General features: G+C 45.6%; 2 protein-coding genes across 4 annotated transcripts in view; both read right to left on the reverse strand.

Moving 5' to 3' along the window:
- Nucleotides 1-635: 635 nt before the first annotated feature.
- Nucleotides 636-13,856, reverse strand: UBE2M (ubiquitin conjugating enzyme E2 M). Its single transcript, XM_081886553.1, has 6 exons — nucleotides 13,588-13,856; nucleotides 12,272-12,366; nucleotides 9,499-9,537; nucleotides 6,116-6,219; nucleotides 5,375-5,438; nucleotides 636-1,706 (listed from the first exon to the last, which is right to left on the reverse strand). The coding sequence occupies exons 1-6, from the start codon at nucleotides 13,694-13,696 to the stop codon at nucleotides 1,566-1,568; spliced, it is 552 nt and encodes a 183-aa protein (XP_081742679.1). The 5' UTR covers nucleotides 13,697-13,856; the 3' UTR covers nucleotides 636-1,565.
- A 2,333-nt stretch (nucleotides 13,857-16,189) lies between these two features.
- Nucleotides 16,190-25,430, reverse strand: part of TRIM28 (tripartite motif containing 28) — a 34,462-nt gene continuing 25,221 nt past the window's right edge. The window contains exons 10-18 of one of the 3 annotated variants that reach the window (XM_081886245.1): nucleotides 25,016-25,153; nucleotides 24,723-24,753; nucleotides 24,312-24,354; nucleotides 23,217-23,325; nucleotides 21,701-22,008; nucleotides 20,815-20,935; nucleotides 19,640-19,714; nucleotides 18,770-18,904; nucleotides 16,190-17,473 (exon numbers count right to left, since the gene is read on the reverse strand). In XM_081886245.1, the coding sequence (XP_081742371.1) occupies nucleotides 17,246-17,473; nucleotides 18,770-18,904; nucleotides 19,640-19,714; nucleotides 20,815-20,935; nucleotides 21,701-22,008; nucleotides 23,217-23,325; nucleotides 24,312-24,354; nucleotides 24,723-24,753; nucleotides 25,016-25,153 (1,188 nt within the window). In that variant the 3' untranslated portion in view covers nucleotides 16,190-17,245. Of the gene's footprint in view, nucleotides 17,474-18,769; nucleotides 18,905-19,639; nucleotides 19,715-20,814; nucleotides 20,936-21,700; nucleotides 22,009-23,105; nucleotides 23,326-24,311; nucleotides 24,355-24,722; nucleotides 24,754-25,015; nucleotides 25,154-25,430 lie in introns of all 3 variants that reach the window. The other 2 variants (XM_081886244.1, XM_081886246.1) reach the window with 2 other exon arrangements.

A 25,430-nucleotide genomic window follows, 5' to 3' on the forward strand; every position in this document is an offset into this window, starting at 1 on the left:
ACGCTCTATGTAGACAAATGCAAAGCATACACACACTTCTTAGCTGTGTATCATGGAACAACTGAGAGCCAGATCCAATTCAAGGAGCTTTGAGCACTGACATTGTTCTGCAAGCAGCAGCGCAAGACCACACATAGCTTAACTGTCAGAGTAGAAATGTTTGCACTAGGAATCACACATCTTTCGTGGGACATTTGGATTTGGCTGTTACACTATGCCAAGAGCAAGGCTCTTGCTGGCAGAATGGCTGTTGCCTGAGCAGACTGACACAATTAGGCATCACCCTGAATCTCACTCATAGAGATCCAACCCTTGATTTGCTTTTAATTTTTGAAGGTGTCCTAACGCAGAACTGAACCAAGTCTTCAAAGGAATAAAATGAGATTCAGAGGTGAAGTTTTTCACAAAAGGTATTGTTTCTTTAGCCCCTCTTCGGCACACACGTCCAACTCTTCCCCCCCCCCCCTTCCTTCCTTCCTTGAGCACACAGGACCTGCTTGTCTCAGTGGATGGCAAATGGGGGGCTAAAGAAAACTGCATCCTATGCAAGGCGTTCCTATGGACACTGGACTTCACTGGACGCTCACCAGGGCAGAAGGAAGCAGAACACAAGAGAGAGAGAGGCAAGGGGCCAATTGAGTGCGCTAACATTCCCCTTTAATAACCCGACACACTAGAAGTACAGTGGCTTTATTTTGGCCAGGGGCTCGCAGGAGTCACTGGAGAGGCAGAGAGTGTTTGTTGCTGGGCAGGCCCTGGTGGACACAGTTGGGAGACAGCGCTGCCCCCCATTACATTTTTACTACTACTATTATTATTAGCACTGGTTGTTTTGGTTGTGGTTTTTTTATTTTTCCTTAAAAACCAGACACACAAGTGAGTTGATTCTAAAAGGAATATTCCAGGCCTGACCCAGCCTCCCCAGAGCCACGGCGCCTGGGGCAGGATGGAGATGGCTCAACACCCCCTCTCAGCCTCCCAGACTCACCCAGCCCTCGAGAGCCTCCCCTGTGTAATAAATAGTTACGCTCGGAAGCCGTGGTGCCCAGCAAGGGAGGAGGAAAGGAGAGGCAAATGGCCTGCGGATCATGCAGTGCAGCTATACCACACTGCAGGCAGGGGGTACCAGAGCACAGAGGGAGCCTTCTGTTCTTAGCAGCAAAACCACAGCCCCCAGAAAGGCAAACGGGCACCATCATGGGGTCCCGCACACCCAGCCCCATGGGGCAGGTGGCTACCCCAATGCGATGGGGCATGGCAGAGAAGCAGCAGTAACCTCACCCCTCGCCCCGCAGCAGCACACAGGGAGAGTGGCGAGAAAGGTACGAGGGTTTTGTGAGGCGGCAGCTGCTGGGGCCCCAGGATGGCAATTGGGGGGGGAGGAAGGCGGGCAGGTGGGGCGAGGAAGCAGGGAAAGGAGGATGGAGGGGGCCTCCTGCCAATTTCTGACTCCTGTGCCCCCCTTGGTGGCTGAAGGCAGCGGTGTTGGCAGAGTCCCTTAGGAGAGCTGGAAGGGAGATGAAGGGGCATGGGGAGGGCAGGTTTGTGCCCGGAGCCGGTCAGTTCTATTTGAGGCAGCGTTCAAAGTAGGTGGAGCCAATGTAGCCGCCCCGCATGGAGCGCTGGACGTTCTGCTCAAACAGGCGTCTGTTGTTCTGGAGGACTTCAGCAGCCTCTTTGTTCAGGGGGTCTTCAGGGTTTGGCTCCTGTGGGGAGGGAGGAAAAGCTCTATTATTAAATGCCAAAGAGATTTGCAGCACCTTCAAAGACATGGACTTGTTATGGCACAAGCTTTCATGGAGCAGAGTCCACTTCGTCAGATGCAAGATTAAATGCCAACCCACATTCCTGTTCTGTTACCTGTTCACAGAGCTGCCTGGGGCTCACTCGCCCCCCCCCCCCGCCCATCACAAATCCCAATTTCCATACTGGAGTGCAGATGCCTTACTCATGGTCCAAGGTGAATAGCTGATGTTCTAGAGCAGGGGTGGAGAATCTCTTTGAGCAGGCAGGGTGAATCCAAAAGCAGCCATCCTTACATAGGCCACTTTTAACGGGTGGGAAAAGCAGCCATCCCTACGTGGGCCACTTTTAAGGGGTGGGCAAGTCCATCCAGCTGTCAGTCACCAGTCAAATGACATCAGATGGACCAGTGTTTGCCAGGAAGAAGCAAGGCTTGCACTTGAACACTGAATCTGAACCGCACCCAAGTCCCATTGCAAAGAAACAACAGGGAGTGTGCTCTAAGCCATGCGCTCCCAATTGTTGCTTGTCAGATGAACTTGCATTTGGCAGTGTTTAAATTCAGAGCTGAACTAAAGTCCCGCTCTTGGCAGTGATCAGCTCCACTTAGGAACTCCTACTGGGAGCTCCCAAATGGAGCTTATCTCAGCAGAGCTAACTTTCAGTGCTGAATTCAAAAGGCACCAAGCACAAACCATGATGCCAATGGAGAAAAGCAGGGGCGCAATCAAAGGCTCCTGGTTGTTCCTTTGCAGACAAGCTTTAACTACCCAACAGTTAATGCCACTCAACTTCAGGTGGATATGGCTGAGGAAAAGCAATCTCTGAAGTGGAATTAGGGACCCTGGAGCACCTAGTCCAGCACAGAGGCTAGAGATTCCCCTTGCCTGTTCTAGGAATAACAAGAGGGGCTTCAGGGAAGACAGCTGGAGAAGTGAAAAATAAACATTGAAGCCAAGGTACATTTAAGATTGGTGGGATAACACAAGAACTGGGGGCATCGCCACTTTTAGTATAATTATTCCCACAGAACTGGAACTAGCTAAAAAGGTAGCATTCAACTCCTGCATTGAGGAGCAAGAAGATCAATTGGTTGGCAGATCAATCCAGACCCAAGAGTAGGCCCACCTACAGAGAAAAACCATGCAAGTTTAATAGCAGGGTTTCACTACATGCCCTACAGCAAGTCAAACCCTGATTGATATCTTATTAACATCATCTGCACACCATTTTCATCAGTGTGGCTGATGCCCAACTTAACCTGAAGGATTCCATGTCCTCAAGCAATTTCCCTCCAATACAAAGGAAAATGAAGGCATTCCCTAAAACCATGCCTTGGATAAGCAGCTAGAAAAGACACAGCAACAGCTCTAGCAGCCTATAGAGAACTCAGTATAATCAAGTGGCAAAATCCCTTCCCATGCCACCATTTACAACTTCATCCCACCAACTGCACAAACAGTCCTCCGGGTTCTGTCTCTAGTGAATCACATGAAGTGGCCTTCAGTTTCAGTGATGAGAAGAGGTTTCCAACCTCTGGGTTTGCATTGCTCCATGGGGCTGAGGTTCTCTTGTTATTATAGCAAGCCTCCTCCTTTTCCTTCCCCTCCCCATCAAACAGAGAGAACATTTGAGGCTATCCTAATGTAGCATCGCCTTCCAGCATCACCTCTTGCACTTAGCAGGGAGGGAAATACAAAAGGAGTGGGGCAAAGTAAGTCCACAGAAGCCTCTGAAAGGCTTCATGCAATGAACTTGGGGGGGGGAGGGGCAGGAATACATCAGCAAGCCTACAGAAATAGCATAATAACCTCTAGCAACCTCAGCAATGATCACAAATGTAGGAACTGATGTATAGCCACACGCTGTGTTTCCCCATTACGTTGGCACTTTGCCTCCTGACCTCATGAAAGCACTCGCAGGGATGGTTTCCAGGAGAGGCTTGAATTTGCCTAGAAACAGCCCACACCACCTGAGAGCTGCCAGTCTCTCACCATGAATCTGTCTCCTAGGAGACAGTGTGCTACACCCTCTTCCTCTACACTCTTTGGACACAAGGTCAACCAAGGCTTTTAGAACTACCAGGGCACATGACCTCAAATGTTCCTCTGCCTCTCACCCTGCCAATGAGAGTTGTAACTGAATAACTGGGTCAGTTTCAGCTTCCCCATTCCCTGAAGCAAATAGGCTCCAAGCCTATTTGAGAAAAAAATGATCACCACACTCCAATTCAGCTCCAAAAGCACATAATAGACAAAAAAGCATGGCAAGTCTGAGTTGGGAGTTATGAGACATTATGGTATATCATTTCGCTTTCTGACAACTATGCTGGGAGGGACCACGACAACAAGATCTACAGTTGTCAGAAGGGTTGAGAGACACAACCCAGAGGAACAGCAGCACCAGCTGTATTGCAAATCCACGCAAATCAGGCTGTATAAAAAATGATTTAAATGCCTTAAAACGGCAAAAACTTTTTAAATCAGAGTTTTTAAAAAGTTATATTAAGCACCCCTTTAAAATAACCTGGTTTTTCAGAATACAATAGAATAAATATTGATGTAATACAAACAGGTCTTTTAAAGCTGGATCCCCGATTAAAAGCAATGAATTAAAGCTTAATTTTCTATGTAAAATTATAATCCAAGAGCAAAAAATGTGGGTACCTTGCAGACCAGCATTACAGGGCTCACTGCTCCTGGAATGTATTTATTGTATGAACAGTGAGTATTTATAGACTTTCTGCCCAGTAACTACCACCTACTGCATACGGAAAGTTGGTGGTACTTGGTCACCAGGGAAGTAATTTGTGTGTCCTTACACATATACAGAAAGCTAAACAAAACTACTTAATTTTACGAACTGTCCCTGATTTAAGGAGAGACTGAAATTCTGTGTATACTTACCTAGGAGAAAACCCTATTAAGATAGCAAGACTTCCATTTTAGTAAACATGCACATGACTGCACTAATAGATTTTGTAGTGGAAAATGCATCAGAGGGTGGATGACGAGAGGTTTCCAGATTATGCTCCTGGGGCTTCATCTTATTACAAACAGGTATGTTTTCACTGTTACAACCACATACTAATATGCATAACTGTTTAGGAAATAAATGTATTAGGAAGCTAAAACAAGATTTCAGTCAGTACTCTTCAACCATAGGTTCCCAGATGTTACTGAACTACAACTCTTATGTTTCGTCATTGGCGAAAATGGTTGGGGAATATGGGAGCTGCAATCCACTGGCATGTGGTGACACAAGGATGAAGAACACTGGTTTAGGTCAAGCTACCCTGGATCAGAGGCTGTCAGAACGCTTCTTTGCCAAATCTGTCAAGTACACTGCTGTGCAAAGGCAAATCCCCATCTCAAGCTATTCTTGAAGGCTGACAGACAGCACAATACACACATCCTACCCAAGCACAACTATATAAAGCCAAAACTGCCTTTACCTTATGCACACCCTGTCTCACACTAACACCCACAGAATCATCAAGCCAGTGCTGCATTTCTTCTACCTTCTGTGCCGTGTGTCTCCCATGCCTACACCCACACTTTCTGCTCAGGCTCAAGTGAGGAAAGACATGTTTCTTTCTGCGTTTTCTACTTTCAACTTCACGTATACTCACCAAGAAGAGATACTGCAGGCCATAAATTATAGAGTTTATTGTTAGTACAGGCTTCCAGTCCTCTCTGTGTGTGAGAGAGAGAAAAGTGAGTGTAGGGAAAGGAAAACCTCCCAAAAGGAATAGTAACAGCAGAATGAAATGTAGGGTAGGATTCAGGATTTATTTATTTATTTTGTATTTTATCTTAAGTCATATTGAGATGTTTTTTGTATAAGGCAAACAACAAATGTCATAAATAATAAGATCACTGTGTGACACTGCACCAAACGGGTTGAAGAAGCAATTTCCCTAAGGACCAGGACATTATGTTTAAAATATTAATGCTTGAAGGGGCATATAGTAGAACTCTATTACTGAAACACATTTGAATAAAATTCTTAAACTCCATAAAAAAATAGCCCAAGAACAGGCCTTAGTACTGTCAAGCTAGTTCCGAACTTTTACTCTCCTTGGTTCTCATTTGTTTGTTCACATCAATGCAGTTCTATCAAAGTCCAGCAAATCAACTGATTATTATTATTACGAAGGCAAAAGCAGGAAATGTTACTGATGACCAAAATGAAAATAATGTTTTCATATCCAATTGAAAAATGTTAGGGTAATCAATAGGGAGACATAGTGATGATGCTTGGCATATGTGGTTACTTTATAATTTTAGAGAAGTTCACAGACAGCTGCAGAAAAACAATATATAGAAGTGAATGGAATATAGGGCTTAGGACAGCAGAGCAGCCTCTGTACCTGAGGATATTTAGGCAGACATTGCCTTCTAGGTCTATGTTGGGATGATACACCATGGTCTCACACTTCACCTTGGGTGGGTCATGTGGGTACCCTTGTCCCACCTGTAAATGAAATAAAAGAAAAATAAGAGCTGTTGGCCTCCTTGGGTTCATTATAAGAGATTCCATAATGCACAACAAAACCTTAAGATTACCAGTCACAAAATCCTGGACACACATAAGCCATACCTAGCAGATCAACTTCTCTCATACCAACAAACTAATTTCCTAACATAGTATCTTATCTTCATACACTCTAGGTTTTGCAACCTGTTTGTCCTAGGTCACAGGGTGTAGAACGTGCTAGACTCCTTATCTTGTTAAGACTACAACTCCCATCAGACCTAGCCAGAATGCCCAATGGTGAGGAACAATAGGAAGTGTAGTCCAGCAATATTTGCTGAGTGATAGGTTCCCCACCTCTCCTCTAGTAAGTTTGTCCCAAAGACATGCAAATATAGTTGTACCTTGGAAGTCGAACAGAATCCGTTCCAGAAGTCCGTTCGACTTCCAAAACATTTGGAAACCAAAGTGCAGCTTCTGATGGGCTGCAGGAAGCTCTGTGGGAGCCCCGTCGGACGTTCGGCTTCCAAAAATAGTTCACCAACTGGAACACTCACTTGCGGATTTGCGGAGTTCAGGAGCCAAAACGTTCGAGAACTAAGCTGTTTGAAAACCAAGGTATGACTGTAATCAAGTCATTCCTTGAAGCACTTAATGCACCATCTTCTCTTAGAAATCTCTGGCATCTCTTATTCATGTGCGCAGTGAAACGCTGGTTCCAGAAGCAAACAGGTGCTTCTACAGAATGCCTTTCAGGTAGTAATTGTGTATATTTATTTTGTCAATTGCCTGGGGATATGACTCAAGGATCATATAAATAAACACTTTTTAAATAAATAAAAACAAGGAAACTGCTGTGACTTGAGTTGCTGAAACGGTGAGATCCAGATCTTTGTGAGTGGAGACACTGGGAGGCTCCAACAGAAAAGGTGAAGGAAAGAAGCCCAACATGCTCTCAAGATACAGGGATCTATGTCTGTTTTAAATTAGGTTGAGAGAAATGCTTCCAATGTCTTCAGGAAAGAAACAGCTTTAAAATCAAATTTGATAGGTTGATAGAAGAAGGCACCACCTTGGTGACAGATTTTATTGTGGATTAAGCTTCAGGAACCAATGGGCTATATAGAGAATATGTTGTTGGGACATGGATTGGGGAGACCCAGGAACAATCCCTCAAGCAACCAAGCAGCTCCATGGGTGCCTTATGACATGTAACCAGCACCCAGCCAGGCCTATCCCACATGGCTGTTACAATAATCAAACAGCAGGTGAGGGAGGAAGAAGAACCATGCATAACACCCTGAAGGGTGGGATAAAAATATAAATACGGCCAACATTTATGCATCAAGCCCAACTGACAAAGGAAGGGAAATCTTGGGGCCCACTCACAATTACGAACACCCTCACTACATTTCTAGAAACTTTCCAAGGTTCTTCCCATTAATGCTGCCTTTAAATAGCTGTGATTAAAGTTAATTTTAATTGTTTACATTTCATACTTTTGTCACTTTCCCCCTCTAGTCAAGAAAGATGAATAATGAACAGATAAACCCTTCACCATGGCTGGCAGCCCCTTTCCTAACTCCTCTACATCCTCATCAGACTCCTAATTTCTACTGACAGCTCTGGCTCATTGGGCAAGTTCTCAGTACATTTTAAGAATTGCCAAGACAGCGCAGAGACCTAAACAGCACCGAGTTTCTTTCCTCTTTCACCTCCAAGTTCAAAACAAGCCAGGTTCCTTGCCAAGCTACACACCCAACATTTTTCTTCATTTGCATCATTTAGCCCAGCTGCTGCTGGGCTTTCACAGAAATGGCCCTGACATGGAGAGAGAAGATCCACCTTGAGCACTTTTTACTGGAAAGGCAGGGTTAAAAAAAATAAAACTTCTAACAAAAAAGTAAATAAATAGAGAGGGTCAGAGCTGTACAGGAAACATTTCAGCTACCCTTTTGTTTTGATTCATTAGTAGCCTGTGTGCTCACTGATCTTCTCAGAACTAGGTGTTTTTTAAAAGTGAAACGGAAAGTTTAAATGAAAGCAAAGATTGCAGGGATGCCGGGTTCTGAGCAATGGAATGTGCACCCCAGATAGATTAACTCAAGACCAATGGGGCTAAACACTAGGTGCTATGAGATACCCCAATTTGGAAGCAGGTATGTTTTAAAGTGAGAAGAACTTCCTAGATCACTTTTTTAAAAATCTGGTTTATAAACCTCATGTTTCGATGGGCTGGCAAGTTTGAAAACAAAAAAACAATGTTTACTAGATGATCAGAACCAGGGCAGCCTTTCTCTTCTATGTTTTCAGATCGCAACTTCCGTCAGCCCCAGACAGCATGGCCAATGGTCAGGGATGATGCAAGCTGCAGTCCAAAACATTCGAATGGGCAGCAGGCAGAACAAGAGAATTCCCACAAGGGCTCCTCACTCCAGCCCATTCCTTGGCTAAAGTCACTTCAAACTCTAATATATATATATATATATATATATTTAAGTTTGGTAAAAGCAACAACAGTAAAAAACAAACAAGCAGCCCCAAAATCCCAAGCAATGCATGTAGCTGCGGAATTTATTCTACACAAAGAAGTAGAATTTCTTCAATTTATAAATCATTCAGCAACCATGTCTTCAAGCACAGACAACCCCCAGTTTGAGATTCTCTAAGTAGGAAGTCTTACATCAGGCAACAGCCCATTTAGGACATGCCTTCAATCCCTCCCCAATCATTCTCCCTTGGTTGTTGTTTTTTGGGGGGTGTTTATTTATTTTAAAAAAGGTCTCTCTTTCCCATCAAATGGTTTTCCCTGAACCAGGCAGCTTTGAGGCAGAAAAATAAGGACAAACCCTGTCCTGCTGCCCCACCCCATTCCCAGTCATGCCTGGATCTACGTTCATAAAATCAACCACAGGGTTCTGCGTGTGCCCAAGAAAGCTCAGGTACTCCCAGAAGTAAAGTCAGATTTGGGGGTTGGGGATACACCCAAGGAAGCACACAGTCACATTGTACCTCACAATGAACCAATCTATTACTTCCTCTCCTTTCCTGCCCCCTCTGCCCCAATTATTAGTACTTTTACTCATCTACATGGCTGTTGACACAATATATAGCCTCTTATAACTAGCCCGAGTAAAAAAGGGTGGCTAAAATGCAGTGAAAAGCAGGCAGCTTGATAAGTGTGCCAAGACAAACTCCTACTACCAAACGTATACCTCCACCACACCACCCCATTAAAAGCCTGGGGCTTGGACAAGAGAAAACAGGGAGGTTACTTACTTTAAAACTGAAAACGAATTTCCCACCTTTATAGAAGCCCTGCAAGGCAAAAATTTAAACATTTTAAGCAATTTTGGCTCCATATAAAAGAGAACAAGATTCACCTTTTTGGGTGGGGGAAGGCAGGTTAATGATAAAACATTTTAATCAAATCTAGAATCTCTCATCCAAACAGTCAAAATTGAATGTGTACAGCTTCATAAATCTCTGCACTTTTGCAAACCCAGTATTCTGGATGTACAGCTAATTTTCCCAAACCAGAACACAAAATGGTAAACTAGTTGGGAAAACAGGCGTGGGTGGAAATTCTGATGCGCTAAAATGTGTTTATGTGCACAGAAGATCAGAAGAGAGACTTTGAACCATAGCAGAAGGACTGTGTTTAGCAGAGGTGCTTTTTCTCTATTTTCCACCATCTACCAACACTTATCAGTATCCTTGACTGCAAAAACCCCTTTGTCTGAAAATGCAAACAAAGATTCTCAGGTTTTTAAGTTGAGGCTTTCAGTAATGGCCAGCACCAATCATCACAGATTACTACTTATTGTGCCACCCCAGCAGGGCTCCAACTTTCAGTGCTTGCTTCAGATGGTGGAAGGCAACAATGAATGGTGACTCACGGGCCCCAGTTTTTGAAACAGTAAATATACACAAGGCAGCTTCCTCCTGTAATTTTCACAAAAGCATGAAAACCGAATGTGCGCCTATGTGACACCCACTCTGAGGAACCCCGGGCCTTGTTCGTTTGCCATATCACCATGAGGAAAAGGTACATTCAGAAAGAAGTTTCCTGAAATGAAGTGCTATCCACAGCCATCTCAAAATAAGAATCAATCCAAAAATGTTCCATGTACCTAGTTTATCATATCAGCCAATACTTGAAATCTGCGCAAATCAAATGCCAGATTTGATGGTCTGTGGCCCAAAGTCAGTTACACATAATTAATCTCCTTCCTTCATCTCACAGCTCACACTTTAACCCGCCACATGGAGGGTTACAATGCCAAACACACAGGTAGAGAAAAACACCACTGTCTGAAGGTTTAGTACACCTGTGCTCAAATAAACCACTGCCCAAGATAAGAGAGAACTGCAGCCAGAGTATGTGTATGTAGTTGAAATTGCAAGCAGTACTGCCTGAAAAAAATGCTCATATGAACATGCTACGGAATAGAAGGGAATATGGCCAATTACCGTATTTTTCGCTCTATAACACGCACCCAACCATAGCACGCACGTAGTTTTTAGAGGAGGAAAATCCGTAGGCATGCCACCTGTAGGCATTCCCTCCATAACACGCACAGACATTTCCCCTTAGTTTCTAGGAGGCAAAAAGTGAGTGTTATGGTGCAAAAAATACGATAGTTCTGGTTGCATGGAATTAGCTAAACCAGGAGACTTGAGTACACTTGAGTGCAGCAAAGACCTAGGACAGGAAAATAAAGATGCACCTTGATCATGAAGTGTGTAAAACATGCTGAACTCCTCTTTAGGGACAGCATGCCAAGGCAGATAAAGAATAAGCACTACAAAATGCTAAGGTATGGTTAATCTTACCTCTCTTGCTGATAAAATATATATTGCACTAATATGGATGTATTAAAACATTTTATCCTTTCTTTTTGACCTAGCAGGTCTCCAAGGTGGCTCAATGTGAAAAATTAAACAATCAAAACACACAATCAACTACAAGACACGAAAAACAAGGTAACAAACAGCAAATTAAATAAGCAGTAGAAACTTAAGTAATTCCTTGCAGACATTAGCAGATATAACAGGGTTCTAGAGATCTTGGCTTTAAATCGAAGAATGAGGAGCAAAGGGGCAGAGAAGGAACCTTCCCACAGGGTAGAGGTGGTTAACCTGTGGCCTTTCAGTTTTTGTCAGACTACAACTTCCATCATCCCTGGCCACAATGATGGAAGTTTTAATCCATCACCCTCTGGAGAACCATAAGTTAATCACCCCTGCTGGAGAGCATTCCCACAGCCAAGACTCTTCTGGATCCTAGACAGCCTAGGGATCCTGGACAGTGCTTCTGAAAAAGATATTTTAAAGTGTGGGTAGCTTCATGTAATATTGTTGGACTTTTGTATTCTGGATCAAGGAAGCTAACTTGTGCCTCTGAAATTTGTAAGATGTCAAAGTGAAATTAAAATAAAATAAAATACCCACTTACTTGGCATGCATTTTGTACCTGATATTTTAAGTTTTGGGACCATCTCAATTATTTTACCTAGAAGTAACAAGCTGGCAGGCACAGAGGCTGGGCAGGTAGATTACAGCCTCCATTGTACGGAATGAGGATAAAAGGTATAGGTAAGAAAGAGGTCAAGATAGATTAAAAAATAGGAAACATGAGAGAGTTCTATGGGGGAGGGAAGGATGGAGCATCCCTGATCACTGGTGTCACTTAAGACACAGTCCTTAAGCAATTCAAAATGCCACCACAGCCCCAACTAGAAACATTTTTTAAAAGTAAAATAATCACAGAAATCTAAAGTTCAACAATAGATTCCTTGCACAGGTTTCTTACACAGGCAGAATAAAAAGAAAAACAGCCAGATCTTAGAATTCTGTCAACCTCATGATGGTGGATATCATCTCCTGTCAACTGATGCAAGACTCCTCCCTGCTTTAGCTGTACCTTAGAATTGTGCTATTATGCAATGGAGTTTCCTGGCACACCCACCAGGCCTTTCTATGGTGACAAATAGAATGGCAAGCCCCAGCAGAGTGGTCTGGCTACATGACTCCTCTCTCTACCACTTACCTCATCAGGGCAGATAACTAGCTTGAAGTTGAGGAGGTCATCCTGGTCTGAAAAGTCTATTTCGCATGTTTTCGGCAAATTCAATTCATTAATATCTGGGAGGAAAAGCAGAAGTGGTCAGTTGCAGGGACAGACTACTTCACGAGACTGGTGATCAGGCCAAAACCAAAATAAACCTCCCACTTTTTAAATCAAAATCTATTCCTATCCCATTTTTCCCAGTGGCCTTGCAAGCTTTGTGATTTGCTGAAATGAGGTGCCATTTCTTTTTTAAAAAAATTAGAAAAAGGGGGCACAGACATACCATCAGCTCCCTGGTCACAAGTCAGGAACAAAAGGAAATGCTTCCATCTGAATACAAGTCCATGCTAGCATGTTGGAAATAGAGATCTATGGAACCGTACGCAAAAATTAAAAAGAGCGACGGGTGTGCATGTACAAGAGCTGGCAACTACCTATGAGTAATCAAACACGGAAGGGGACCTGAAGATTTGTTTCATTTCTCACTCTAAGACAAAACAGGGGAAAGTGCTTATTTTAAGAACTATATACTTAGTTCTCTGTTAGATGGGGCTTCAAATTCTTGCTCAGCCATTAAGCTCCCTAAAGATGGCCTCTATGAAGTCTATTTGAAGTCATAGATTTGCCATAGGGGTAAAAATGTGAAGACACAATGGGTGCCACCCTGAGTTCCCTGGAGAAAGACAGGATAGAAGAGAAAGCAGTAATAAATAAGTAAATATATAGTCTGAGCAAGGGCCCCAGGACTCAAACGAACATGAGACCACCTTGTCATCAGCCAAAGAGGCACTGCTCATCCAACACTTCCTCAGGCTTGAATTTCAGAATTCCAACCCGGAGTATGTACCCCAACATCCACAGTCACTTAAAATAGTGGGCACTCTCCAGTTCCAAGTTTCACCTCTGCCGCTCCCTTAGGCAGCATTTATCGTAGTTTGCACAGTGGGGGTACAGATGCTCTAAAAACGATAAAGAGGCATTTGGAAAGCCCACCCAGTTCTGCAACACTAGTCATACTGCCCTACCAATAAAGCAAGTGAGCACCTCTTTATCAGCAGTGCATAAACTATTTTAGCTTCTTCTTCTTTCCCCCCAAAATTGCAAGCCCCTCATATCCCCAGGAGAGAGGGGCACCGTCCTCTTAAAACATTATTCTCACTTGCTGTGTGCACAGAGGCCACGTAGTAGGACTGATCTACAGTCCAGAGTGCCTATTATTATGGGTGTTTGAGTGATGGGGAGGACAAGGTACTTTCCCCCCCCCTTTTCCTTCCTTCCTTTCCCCCCTCCCCAACCTTTCTGGATGCGGAGCTGCGCGGCGGAGGCTTTCTTGCTGGAGCCCTTGGTGCCGCCGGCCGATTCCTCTTCCTTCTTCTGCTGCTTTAACGAGAAAAGCTTGATCATCCTGACTGGCTTGGCTGGCTGGCGGCGGCGTAGGGATGGCTGGCTGGTCTCTCGCCCTTCCGGCCGGGGCCTCTCCCACCCGGCTACCGAGGCCCGGCCTGGCCCGTCTTGTGGGGGGTGAGAGGGAGGGGAGGGAGGGACCAGGGGGGAGGAGAGAGAGGGGGGAAGAGGGGGCGCCGGCGGCGGAGGAAGCGCCTCCCGAGGCCTGGCCTGGTCTGGCCCGCCGGGGTCGGCCGAGGGACGGGGCGGCCGGGGCGGGGATGGAGGGGGGAGAGAGGGAGGGAGCGGGGCTGGGAAAGGAGAAAGAGCGAGGGGGAGAAAAGAGAAAGGAGAGAAAGAGAAGGAAGGAGCGAAGGGGCCAAGAAACCGGGGCCGCCCCGCCTCAGAGCGCCGCCGCTTTTCCCTACTGCGGGTTCTGTTCGTGCGTGAGTGTGTCGGACGGCAACGGACAGCCCCCTTCGGCCCTTCCCGGAAGACTGTCGGCAACTTCCGCCTCACGCCCTCCAGCTCCGCCCGCCGTCTTTCCGGAAGCACTCGGGTCCTCCCGACGCTCGCTCGAAGCTCTCGGAACTCTCCGGAGCGGACCTCGGTGATTTCCGGCTCCTCCCCTTCTTCTCTTTACCACACGGCTCAGGGTAGTGGGGGGGGGGGGAGAGAAGGCCCCTCCCCAATCCCAACGAGCCGGGGTGCGTGTGACGAAACGGCGTCGGCGCTTTCCGGCCGGCGTTCGGGCTCCGAGCAATAGGATTCTGGAGCCCGAAAGGCAGCTCGATGGACACGTCCGGCTCCCAGTTGAACGCCGTGCGAAGAAACGCCGCCGCTTCGAGACACTGTCCAAGCTGCCGTTCTGTACTTTTAACCTTAAGGTTTTAACCTTACCGGAGGCGAATGCGAGGACAAAGCAACGAGCTCTCCCCCGCTCCGTTCTGCGCTATGCACCCTGCCCCGCAAAAGGAGGCACCCGCACGAGAACCGGCAGTAAGGGAATAGCGTGGAACTCCCTTGTTCTTGTCCCTTTGAGCCGCATGTGCGAAAGCGGCTGCTCTCTGCAAGCCGCGCCGCCTCCTTTGTGCGTAAACGGACTTCTGTCCCCACGGGTACAATTCTGTGCACGCTTGTATGGGAAGAAACCTCGTAGAAACCCACAAGCTTTATTTTCACGTACTCAAGCGTGGATCAGCTTTGCACTATCGGTACCTTAGTGTGGTGGTTTTTTCTGTTAAGAGCGCGCAGCTGCCTCTCTGCCCCCTTTTACGAACCGGAATCTTCTTTCCATCAGTTGCATTGTTGAGGAAAGCCACTCCGTGTTCGCATGTATTGGTTTTAATTGATGCAAATAAAAGGGAAGGGAATACTTCTAATGCGGGTGGAGACCTGACCTGACCCGCTCCTTTTTAAATAGCTTCCTGCTGCTTCTTAAAAGAGCGAGGATATTAACAATTAAAATATGTTTTAAAAAGTATGAAAAAATCTCTTTTGATCCCATCCTGACTTGCAGAAGCAAAACTCTGAAACATAACTACTTGTATTACCATCGCCAAGTTTGTACAAGATATTGTATGCATTAACAGCTGTTTTCAACAAGCAAAAAATTAATCCAAGCAATTAGGGAACCAATCATCCACTAGTGTGATGTGTTCCAGAGCAGGTTATTTTCAAACCCAGAACTCATTTTTACTCCAAAGGTGCATTTAGGGACCTATTATTTTTTTACCAGGACCATTCAACCTTCAACCTGGCACACACCAGTCTGTTTAGAGACCCACTAAATTCAACTCCCTCCTAATCTTAACCCCTCCCCACATTCATTAAATTTAATGCAAATTTGTTCAGATCATATTTATGACCACCCATTAACTGCCAGGAAATCTCATTTTGGCACTTAAGCCACAGTTTCCCAAGAAACTGGATATAAAGTTAAGACTCCACAGGATCAAAGTCATCTCCTGTAGGACCAAATCTGGATCGCATCGCAGGTTTCTGCTCATTTGTTTGGTACTCTACAATTGAAACTGGGGGCTTTCACTAATCACAGAAACAGCCATCCATTTTTTTCATCAGGAATAAACTGTGGCTTATTTTTTTGCTAGTTACGATTGGTGCTTTTAGTGCATGCAAGTGAATTGCCTATTTTGTTCGTTTTGTGTACTCCCCACTTTTAGAAAACCTATCTTGGGACAGCAGGAAGCGAGCAATTTTTGAGCCAGGCAATACAGCTTTCAAGCTGCATTATGCACAGTGGAGGCCAACTCATTAGGGCTAGCAAGGCACTGCCTCACCAAATTCAGGCTGCCACCACCACCAGTCCAGGGGATTGAACCACCTTTCAGATCCCAACTCAGCCTAAGTGTTACCCCTGTAGAACTGAAAAGGAAGGATGGGGACAAGAGTAGAGTAGGCATTAAACAACACCAGAGTATGTGTGTGTGAATTCTGCCAACTGGGCAGAGATTAACTCTTTCCCACCACCACCAAATTGACAAGACACACCAGTTGCAAACATCTTTTATTTTTCTCGAACATGGAAAGAAGCAAAGTCTAAAATATACATAAGCAAAAAAAAAAAGCACATTTTCATGAGAATGGCTCTTGGGATAGTGAGGATAAACTACCGGGACAGAAAGCTTTTGAAGATACGTACAGCCAAAAAGTACGGCTACACGGAGGGGACAACTGGATTTAAAAACCTACAACTACCGTGACTTATGAAAACAGACATCTCTCCTCTTCAACAAACTCAACAGAAAAAGCAAGGAGTCCTATTTGGACACAGGAATAAAAAAATATATAATCAAACCACCACCACCTCAGAAAACAGCTGTCATGAAGGCCCAACAACAGTTGCATCTATTAGATGTCCAGGTTGATTTTCACTAGGACCGCATATAAATCGAGAAAAAACACTATGTTCAAAAATTCATAGACTTAAAAAACAGAAAAGAAAGAGGAGAGTCTGTGCCCTCAACTCTCACTGCAGTTGGGGGCCTACTGGACACCCTACAAGAGCAGTCAAGTATCTTATAAGGGGCAGAGATTTTCTGTTAGGAGATCCAACTTGTTTCTGGGCCACAAGAACCTCCCTCCTTGGTGTGCGGTGGTGAGGAATGGGAGAGTGGGAGAATTTTAAAAAATAATAAAAAGGGAACTAAAACTTTGTTCCCACTTGGAGCAAGAAAGGAATACAAGAGGAGAGCAAGTTATAGGTTCTGGATTTCCCCAAATCAATTTCCATTCCAATACAAAAACAAAACACAAAGTGTATCTGTCAGAACAAGGGCATAAAATTTTCCAAGCAAAAAAAAAAAAAAGAGAGAACAGGTCAGACGATTTATAACCATTATCTAAGCAGTCGAGGTCTACAATAACTCTCAAAAAAAAAAAGGCAGAGAGGTGCAGAAAAAGGGAACAAAGAAGGGCTGCCCAAGAAAGACCAGAAGAGTGGAGGGCAGAGACAAAATGAAGGCAGCTTCAAGAGGGTCCCCCCCCACACATTTCCCCTCTTCCGTGGAATGCTGGTCCGTCTGATAGGAGCAGCTTCTTCACTTCCTTTTAGGTGGCCATTCCCTCGTCCTCACCGCTCCCATCAGGCTTAGAAGAGGTGGCCTCACCAAGGTCGGTGGCTGGGGAGCCACGGACAGGGAGAAGGCCACTTTCCTGCGGCTCATCCACATTGATGGGGTCGCGGAGTGCCGAGAACTTCCGGTCGCCAAAGGCAGCGCTCAGCTTGGCCTCAAAGAAGCGCTGCAGCCCAATGATGGACTGGACATCCTCCTTATCCTGATGAGACAAAAAAAGAAACCCCAGAGTGTGGGAAAAGCAAGCGAGCAATCAAAAGTGAGACATCAGGGATATTTACTGCCCACTTGACACACTAGCTGGGGAATGCAGCAGGCAAGAGTGCTCATTATCCTTCAAGTACAAGCCACATGAGGGAATCCACCCAGGATTACATACAGCTGTGCTGTTGCCTGAACTATTCGGTGCTGCTGACAGATTTAGATGCTCAATGTTGTCAGCCAACAGGCTCTATTCAACCTGTGAACACAAGCACGCATGGCCCTCTGTGTGTGTGTGCAGAAGAAATAGTGCTCAACTTACGTTACGGGCAGAAAGGAGCTAGCCCATTTAGAACTCATCCTATTCTAATGACTGCAGTTAGTTTTAACTGGTGTTAAATAATGCGTTATTAAATTGGTGTCACCTGTAACCCGATACCTCATAGTGAAGGGCAGATAAGAAACCTAATAAATATTCTATCTATGTTAAATAAGGGGCACTAATGAACCTGTAAAACAGGTTTTTTATATTAACCAAAATATTTGCAGGAAGTGTTAACATTAAGTAGAGAACTACAAAGGTTCCCTTGTCTTTGTTATACTCAGTAAATATCAATGATTCCCAAACATTCAACACTCTACCCCAACCACCTGAAAATTGCTGATGGTCTTGGCAGACCCCTTAATTGTTTTTTTCCCCCCTGCCTGTTATTACAATTGGAATTCTATGGAGCTGTTACATCAATATAACCAATAAAAAAGCAATAAAAATATAACTGAGTAGCGGTACAAATATTCAGAAGTGGTGGATGTGCCAACTCCCATCTTCAACCACAAATCCAGATAAACCACAGGCCATCTGTATTTGGCTTGGGGAACCCTATGTTTGGGGACCCAGGGATATATTTCCAACGGAAATATATAAACTGTTAAAAGGGAAAGGGGGGTGGGGAAGAAGAGTCAAGTATTTACAAAGTTTATATATTTCACAATATTTATATACTGCTTGACTTAAAAAAACTTTACAGCAGTTTACCAAAATAGTAAAACAATGAAATTGCCATTACAAAGTTATTTAGAAACATTCAAACAGTAATCAATATCATTGGTAAGCAAAAAAAAAACAACCACCCCAGATTCAAACACAGCACATCTAGACATTCTACATATCTAGGGATAGTCCTGTAGCAGGTTGGTTTGGCTGGAAATGTTGCAGCTGTTTCCGCACACCGGCCACCATTCTAGCCCCCTTAAACCTGTCGTCCTTCGGCCCTTTTGAGCGGAGAGGAAGCCTTACCTCTGTCAGCTTATTAAACTGCCTGAACATCTTCCAGACATCATCTGCAAACTCATCAGGAGAGCCATAGGGTGGCGAGAGCTTCCGCTGCAGCTTGGCTCTGATCAAGGTCAAGTCAATGGTGTTCTGCCCCTCCTGCAGTACAGAAGGAGACAGGAATAAAAACCAAGCTGTCGTGACGAGGTGCTTCCAGCGCCTCTCAAGTTATCACAGGTACATGGCTTTAGAACTCCACAAGACATCCAGCAAGCTTGCAATGCATTTTGGGGAGAGTGCTCCTGCTGTAATGTGAATGGCTACCTAAGAGCAGGTGGGAATTCCTCTGCCCCATCCTCTTTCAAAGGGATCCTCCAAACACTCCCAAGATAAAGCAATACTGTATTTTCCCTGCCTGAATTGGGAAGCAATACAGCCACGGCATTTGTAGACCTTTTAAACCATGCAAGTAACCGCTTCTGGATTTTTTTTAACTGGTTCTCTCTTCTAGCCTATGAAGAGGATGGAAATAGGCAAACTGAAAAGTTGGCAGTTGTTCTGAACTATAACTCCCATCTTCCCTTATCATTAGCCATGCTGGCTGGGGGTGATGGGAATTGCAGTCCACAGCTTCCAGGGGACCTCCTCCTCCTATTACAAAATACCCTTCTCCATGGAAGGAAAGGGGTGGGTGTGGGGAAGATCAGAGCTGAAAAAGAACAGGAAACCATTTGCATTTAAATCCATAAAACCACTACAATACTTTAGGAGTGGGAGGACAAAAGCAGAAGGGATAATACTTGCCATAAACGTATTAACATTTTACAACTAAATGAAGCACCATTGAGGTGATTAGATATTCAACATTCCCCTTACATCACATATGAGACTCACTATGGTATTGGAGAGTCGGTGGAGAGGCCGGCATGGCTCATAACACAGTAACTCAAGGAGAACCTGCTCACATCTCTGTGGGAGACAAAACGGAGAAGGTGGTTAGTGGCAAAAGCGGTTAAGGTGACTAAGCTGCAAATCAGAAGCCTGCAAGATACACGGATGTGTAGGTTTAGTGTCAAGTCCTCTCCGTTATCATTTCAGTGCTTTGTGACATCCAGGAATCAGCTGGCTAAATCAGGTCCATATTGGAAGACTAGTACTGCTTTGCCTGCCCTTTCTGCTAGGGTTTTTAAGCTTACACAGCTGGTGGAATCATGCAGCTCACTGTAGTCCTAGCCCTGGCAGGGTCCAGGACTAGCTGGCCTCAACCTGATGTTTCAGATCGTATTTCTACAATCACCCCTGAACATTGGGTCATGCAGGCTGACAGGGGCTGCTGCCAAAAGGTGCCATACTGGGGAAGGATGGTCCATATGGCCCCCTTGGGGCTCCCGGGTAAAAAATGTGTAAATGGCGGGGCACACTATGAGCTTAGGGGGCCACAGAGGAAAATGAGAAGGGTTTTTTTTATTAAAAAAAAAAACCCTGATTAGCTGGCTATCCGCTTGGCCAATCACAACTGGGTAAGAGGGCGGGTCCCTTTGACCAGCAGAGAGTGCAGTGATGGGATGGCACTGGGTAGGACTGGGAGCGAGCCACAGCTGCTTGTTGCTGCTGCCAGTTCTGGATCCGGTGGCAGCCTGGGCCTGACACTGCAGGGTGCAATCCACCCCAGCGCCTAGTCGAGCAGGGCCACCTGGTGCTGCTGACTTGCATCTAGTAAATAACTGTCTACTCAAAAGAAAGCCGCACTGAGTTCAGTGGGCCTTACTCCCAGGTAAGGAGGGGTTTAACTCAGGGTTAGCCAAGGCAACGCCCTCCAGATGATGATGAACTCCAGTCTGAGCCAGCAAAACCAATGGTCAGGGACGATGGGACTTGGACATCCTACCCCATTCCTGGGATTGGATGCTGTTATAATTTATATGTACTCCAGACCTTGTCTGCTTTAAAGGTCAGGTCAACCCCGAACGAAGCATTCAGCTCTCCAAAGCCCCATGTCAGCTCTGCCCATACCATCACCATCAGCCAGAGCAAGCTGTTTTTCTTCTCTAGACAGGGCAGACGAGTACCTGCTGGTCAGCAGCTGACAGTATCTTCACCTCCCCATCTATGGAGACTGGAGTCAAGTCGGTCCCATCCTCTTCAATGGATCTCACTGGCTGCTCACACAACAGACACTTCCATTCCTGGCTGCAGGGGCAAAGTGAGAGAGAGGTATTGTTCCAAGGTTGGCCACCGCTACAGTACAGCTAGGGAGAAATCCTGACAACTTGCAGTTGGAATTTTGATTTTGTGATTTCGTTTGCATTCTTGCTACTTTTAAGATGGCTTAGAAGGTTCCATTCCCCACCCCCATTTTTTTTTTTTTTAAATCCTGAAAGGGTGCTAGGTATTTATTTCCATTTGGCTGGTCACTGCAGACCCATTACCTTTGAAGTGGAGAAGTTAAGAGATCAGAGCTGCCTACAGGCTTCACCCTTTAGTTTCTACAAGCATCTCTGTGCAGAGATTTAAGGTTCCATTCAATCATCTAGATCGTCCTCATGCACTCCCCACCGTTTGCAAAGATTAGCTGTGGATGGCTTAGGAAGAAGTCTACTATTCAAACACCTCCTAGAATTGTGGTGGGGAACCTGTGGCCCTCCAGCAAAGGAATGTTCCCAGATACACTAAGTCTGCATTAACTGCAGATCATATAACACAGAGAAAGGAAAATTCATTTTTATGATTTCCAAGGGGGGAAGCATCTATTTCCATGTCTTCAGTGTTTTGCTGAAGGACTTCCCTTCTGCAGCGCTACAAGAATAGAAATATTGGGCACAGTTATCTTCATAAGGCTTGCTGCTTGTGCCACTACCACCATTCCTGACTTACAAGACCTGTCTTCTCCTCCAGAGCCAGCGGGAGGAACACCAAGATGCACGAGATGACATTCAGGAATAGGGAAGCCCATACCTGGGGATTTCCAGGAGAGCAGGCAGGTGACAATCCAGGTGGTAGCACTTCTTGCAGCCATCACACATGACTACAGCACCAGCTTTCATGCAGACTCTGCAGGAAGCAGCTTCGTCCCCGTTGGCAGTGCCATCATGGCTGTGAACAGACTGCATTTCCATAGCAGAGCTGGTGCTGCCACTGGGGGAGATGAGCCGGGGCGCTAAGGAGCCTTCTGGAAGCAAAGCATCCTGGGGCAGCACCACTGGCTTAGTGTCTTTAGCGTCAAGAGAAGCTGGGTGGTCAATAGCTGCCTCCATCTGCTCCTCCTGGAGGAAGGAGGACAAAGAGGGGAGTCAGGACAGAAGCACAAGGAGAAAATGCACAGGGAAAGCAGTGCAAAGAATAAAGAGCACCCCTCATTATTAGGGAACAGGGTGAAATAAATCTGCTCCTACAAACCAGCTGGGATGAATTTAGTGAATTATGGTGATGCATATTATGCAATAGTCTCATGTTTTAGAAATATTTCTGAACCGCTAAAAAAATGTATAACTGACACAATGGAAAAAATGAAACTGATTATATATTTTTTTAAAAAACTGATTTTATTAGATGCAGGAAACACCCCAGAGATCATGTCCACATGGTCAATATTGGGCTAGACCAGGCATAGGCAAACTCGGCCCTCCAGATGTTTTGGGACTACAACTCCCATCATCCCTAGCTAACAGGACCAGTGGTCAGGGATGATGGGAATTGTAGTCTCAAAACATCTGGAGGGCGGAGTATGTCTATGCCTGGGCTAGACCAACACCGCACAGGAATTCATTAAAACTGGGGGGAGCACACAAGTATTATTCAACTCAAAAAGCATACTGGTTTTTCCTTGAACAGCTCCTAGAACAATGGACGGGTATCCACCTTGCAGCTGCCAGGGACAGCCCAGTTAAACCTGTCCCCCTATTATCCAGCCTCCCCACTGCCTAGTTGGGTCAGAAGACTGCACTATTTTCTGGACACTGATGATACTCTAGGAGCTCCCTACGTCTTTCAGCTTTAATGCAGACTGAAGATGCCCAAGTAGATTTCCTTGTCATATTGGCTGGAGGGAGAGGATGAATACAGATTGAGCAATCTGCAGCAGGCATCCCTGCTTCACTGGTCAAATTCATCCAGGCACACTTCAACCCCTTGGGCACTGCAGCAGCATGCTCTGGCCCACACTTTCAGCAGTGGTGGGCGGGACAGACTTACTTTGCTTGACTGTGTACAAAACTTGGAACTCCTTATGGACTGAACAGGAGGCGATGGTGGTGGTTTTTAAAGTGGGTGGTATTCACAGGTGAGCAGGATCGCTACATGCAGCTAGCAATACTCACCACCCCACCCAGATCTATGCTAACTCCAAAGGGGCAACGCTGACCTTCACTGCTGCCGGCAGCCCTGCTAAATGGGCGGCGGCAGCTGCAGCTTGCTGAACCCCACGTTCGATCACAATGAGATTGAAGTCTTCAGTGGAAGAACCAGGAAACACCTTGAAGACAGGTGGCTGGTTGTCCGATGTCAGGTCCACATCCAGCCGCTCCAGACTGACACGGGGCACCTTGCGCACAGTGCCACCCTCTCCATCTTGGCCGCGGGACCTGAAGCATAGTAGGAAACTCATGTTAGGAACTGCAGGCCTGGCCTTCATGTATACACAGTAAAGTCTAGGAAATTTAAGGTCCTAGGCCCTCTTGCCTTAGATTTAAAGTTGAAAATCATGTATGTTAAACCTCAGAAATTACAAAGGTCTAGCTGAAGTCTGCAATACCTGGTAGGAAAAGAAAGTCTCCCACTGATACCACCCTTTCAACACACCTATTCAATGACACTCCTGCAAGAGTACAACCCCATTCAGCTGTTGTAGTGTTATCTAGGATGGAATTGGTTTTATATGCTTAATGAGTAGACAGCAGCCTTCTATCTAGTTCAGCTCAAGGCAAAATGCACTTCCTAATGATCAGATCTGAGCTCCCAGAACATGGCAACTCTCAAGCTTTCCATCTGCTTGGAAAATTGATTGGAATGTGTCACATGGATGGGCAAAATAAAATTCTCGTTTGCACCAAGAATTCCAGTCCAGCAACACAACCAGTTTTAATACCTATTACCTCTTGCAGACAAGGATCTTGCTGGTTCAGTTTTAGTTCGACAACAAAAGGTTATTCAGGTCTTATTCTGAAGACCTCCTAAGGTTATACTTTCATGCAGGAATAATTCTTGTTCCAGGCATTTTGCGATGGGGGGGGGGGGTGGAAAGAGTTACCCAGCAACTACATGCTGCTGCCCTTCAATACCTATCTCATACATTTACTGTCAAGGGGTAGTAAATAGAATATCTCTATATTTTAGGTAAGTCACCACTCCACTTTTTCAAAGTAGCCTACAAATCTACAAATCCATGGCCGAGATCTTTTTCCTTTGGAGCAGGCAGATTCTTAGCACTCAACAATGCACCAGAGTCTGAAATGGCGCACGTGTATGAGAATAGAGAAGATGGGAGTGTGGTTTGGAAGTCAACTACTGCAGAATGGGGCCCAAGCGCCCCAGGAAGACATGGCAGCACATAAAAAAAGAATGCACTTACCTCTTCATTCCAGAAACATTGGCTTCACCAGAGTATGATCCTTCTGTTGTAGTAAGGGAAAACAAGTGTCAAAAGACAGTCATCCCAAATTGGATCCCATCAGCCCTCCTTGGCCCAAATGCAGAACAAATCTGTCATAATCCATGGGACTGCCCAATGCCTAATTTAACCCCTCACCCCCACCCTGATGTTCCTTCTAAATCTTAGAAGTGAAAGGACCCCTTAACGCAGAGATCAGAAACCTGTGGCTCTCCAGAAGCTGTTAAAACCACAACCTCCATTATCCCAGACAACGGAACAAAGCTCATGGAGGTTGCAAAATCTGGACGGCCACAGGCTCCTCAGCCTGCCCTTAAAGCTTTTACCTGCCCTCCCACTGAACACCCCTTCAGCTCCCTTCACGCTGCTTACCTACGCCAAAGCCGTCACCCATGTCCATTGGCTGCAAAAGAACAGAGCAAAAAGTCAAGGGAGAGACCCAACACAAGCCTTAAGCTGCTTCCTCACCACTTTCCATCAAGATACATTACTTGTTACAGGTCCTGTGCAAGACAGTGGCCCTCGACTGCAGGCTTACAACTGAAAGGCACACCTTGGGGGAAATCAGCACCCACAAAGACACATTCCATCTCCTGTAAGCAGTGCCAGGAAAGGCGCCCTCCTCCATTCTAGAGACCCTTTCTTCCTCATCCTTCCCTGCTCACCTGTCCAGCAGAAGAGGCACTAGCATCATTGATATAGCAGTCGGGGATTGCCTGCCGCTGGCTGTTGGAAGGCAGCACAGGCTGAAGCAGAGCTCCCTTATTCAATATGCTTGTCTGCAGAGACATCTGCTGGACACCCTACATGGAAAGGTGGACCAGGAAGCCTGTTACTGCACGTTAAGCCAATGGATATGGAGCATTTCATGGACCATCGACCACTATGGGGGCCCCGGCAGGCTAGCCCAAGGCATGCAGCAACGTACTATCTACTTGTAGAAGGCACACGACTGATGACGCATGGTGTGTTGTTACTGTGACAGCTTCATGCATAAAATGCACCTCCCCGCCACTGAGACAGGCACTCCCAGGATGCAGGTGGACCAACCAGCCAAGGGTTGCTGGATCTACAGAGACA

This window comes from Podarcis melisellensis (assembly GCF_964234715.1).
Source record: "Podarcis melisellensis genome assembly, chromosome: 13".
Classification (NCBI taxonomy): Eukaryota; Metazoa; Chordata; class Lepidosauria; order Squamata; family Lacertidae; genus Podarcis; species Podarcis melisellensis.

Coding starts and splice junctions, on each gene's coding strand:
- UBE2M (XM_081886553.1), bottom strand. CDS start 13,696: ATGATCAAGCTTTTCTCGTTAAAGCAGCAGAAGAAGGAAGAGGAATCG. Junction 12,367..13,587: donor GCAGCTCCGCATCCAGAAAG/GTTGGGGAGGGG, acceptor TTTTCCTCCCAG/ATATTAATGAATTGAATTTG. Junction 9,538..12,271: donor TAGTTATCTGCCCTGATGAG/GTAAGTGGTAGA, acceptor TTTGCCTTGCAG/GGCTTCTATAAAGGTGGGAA.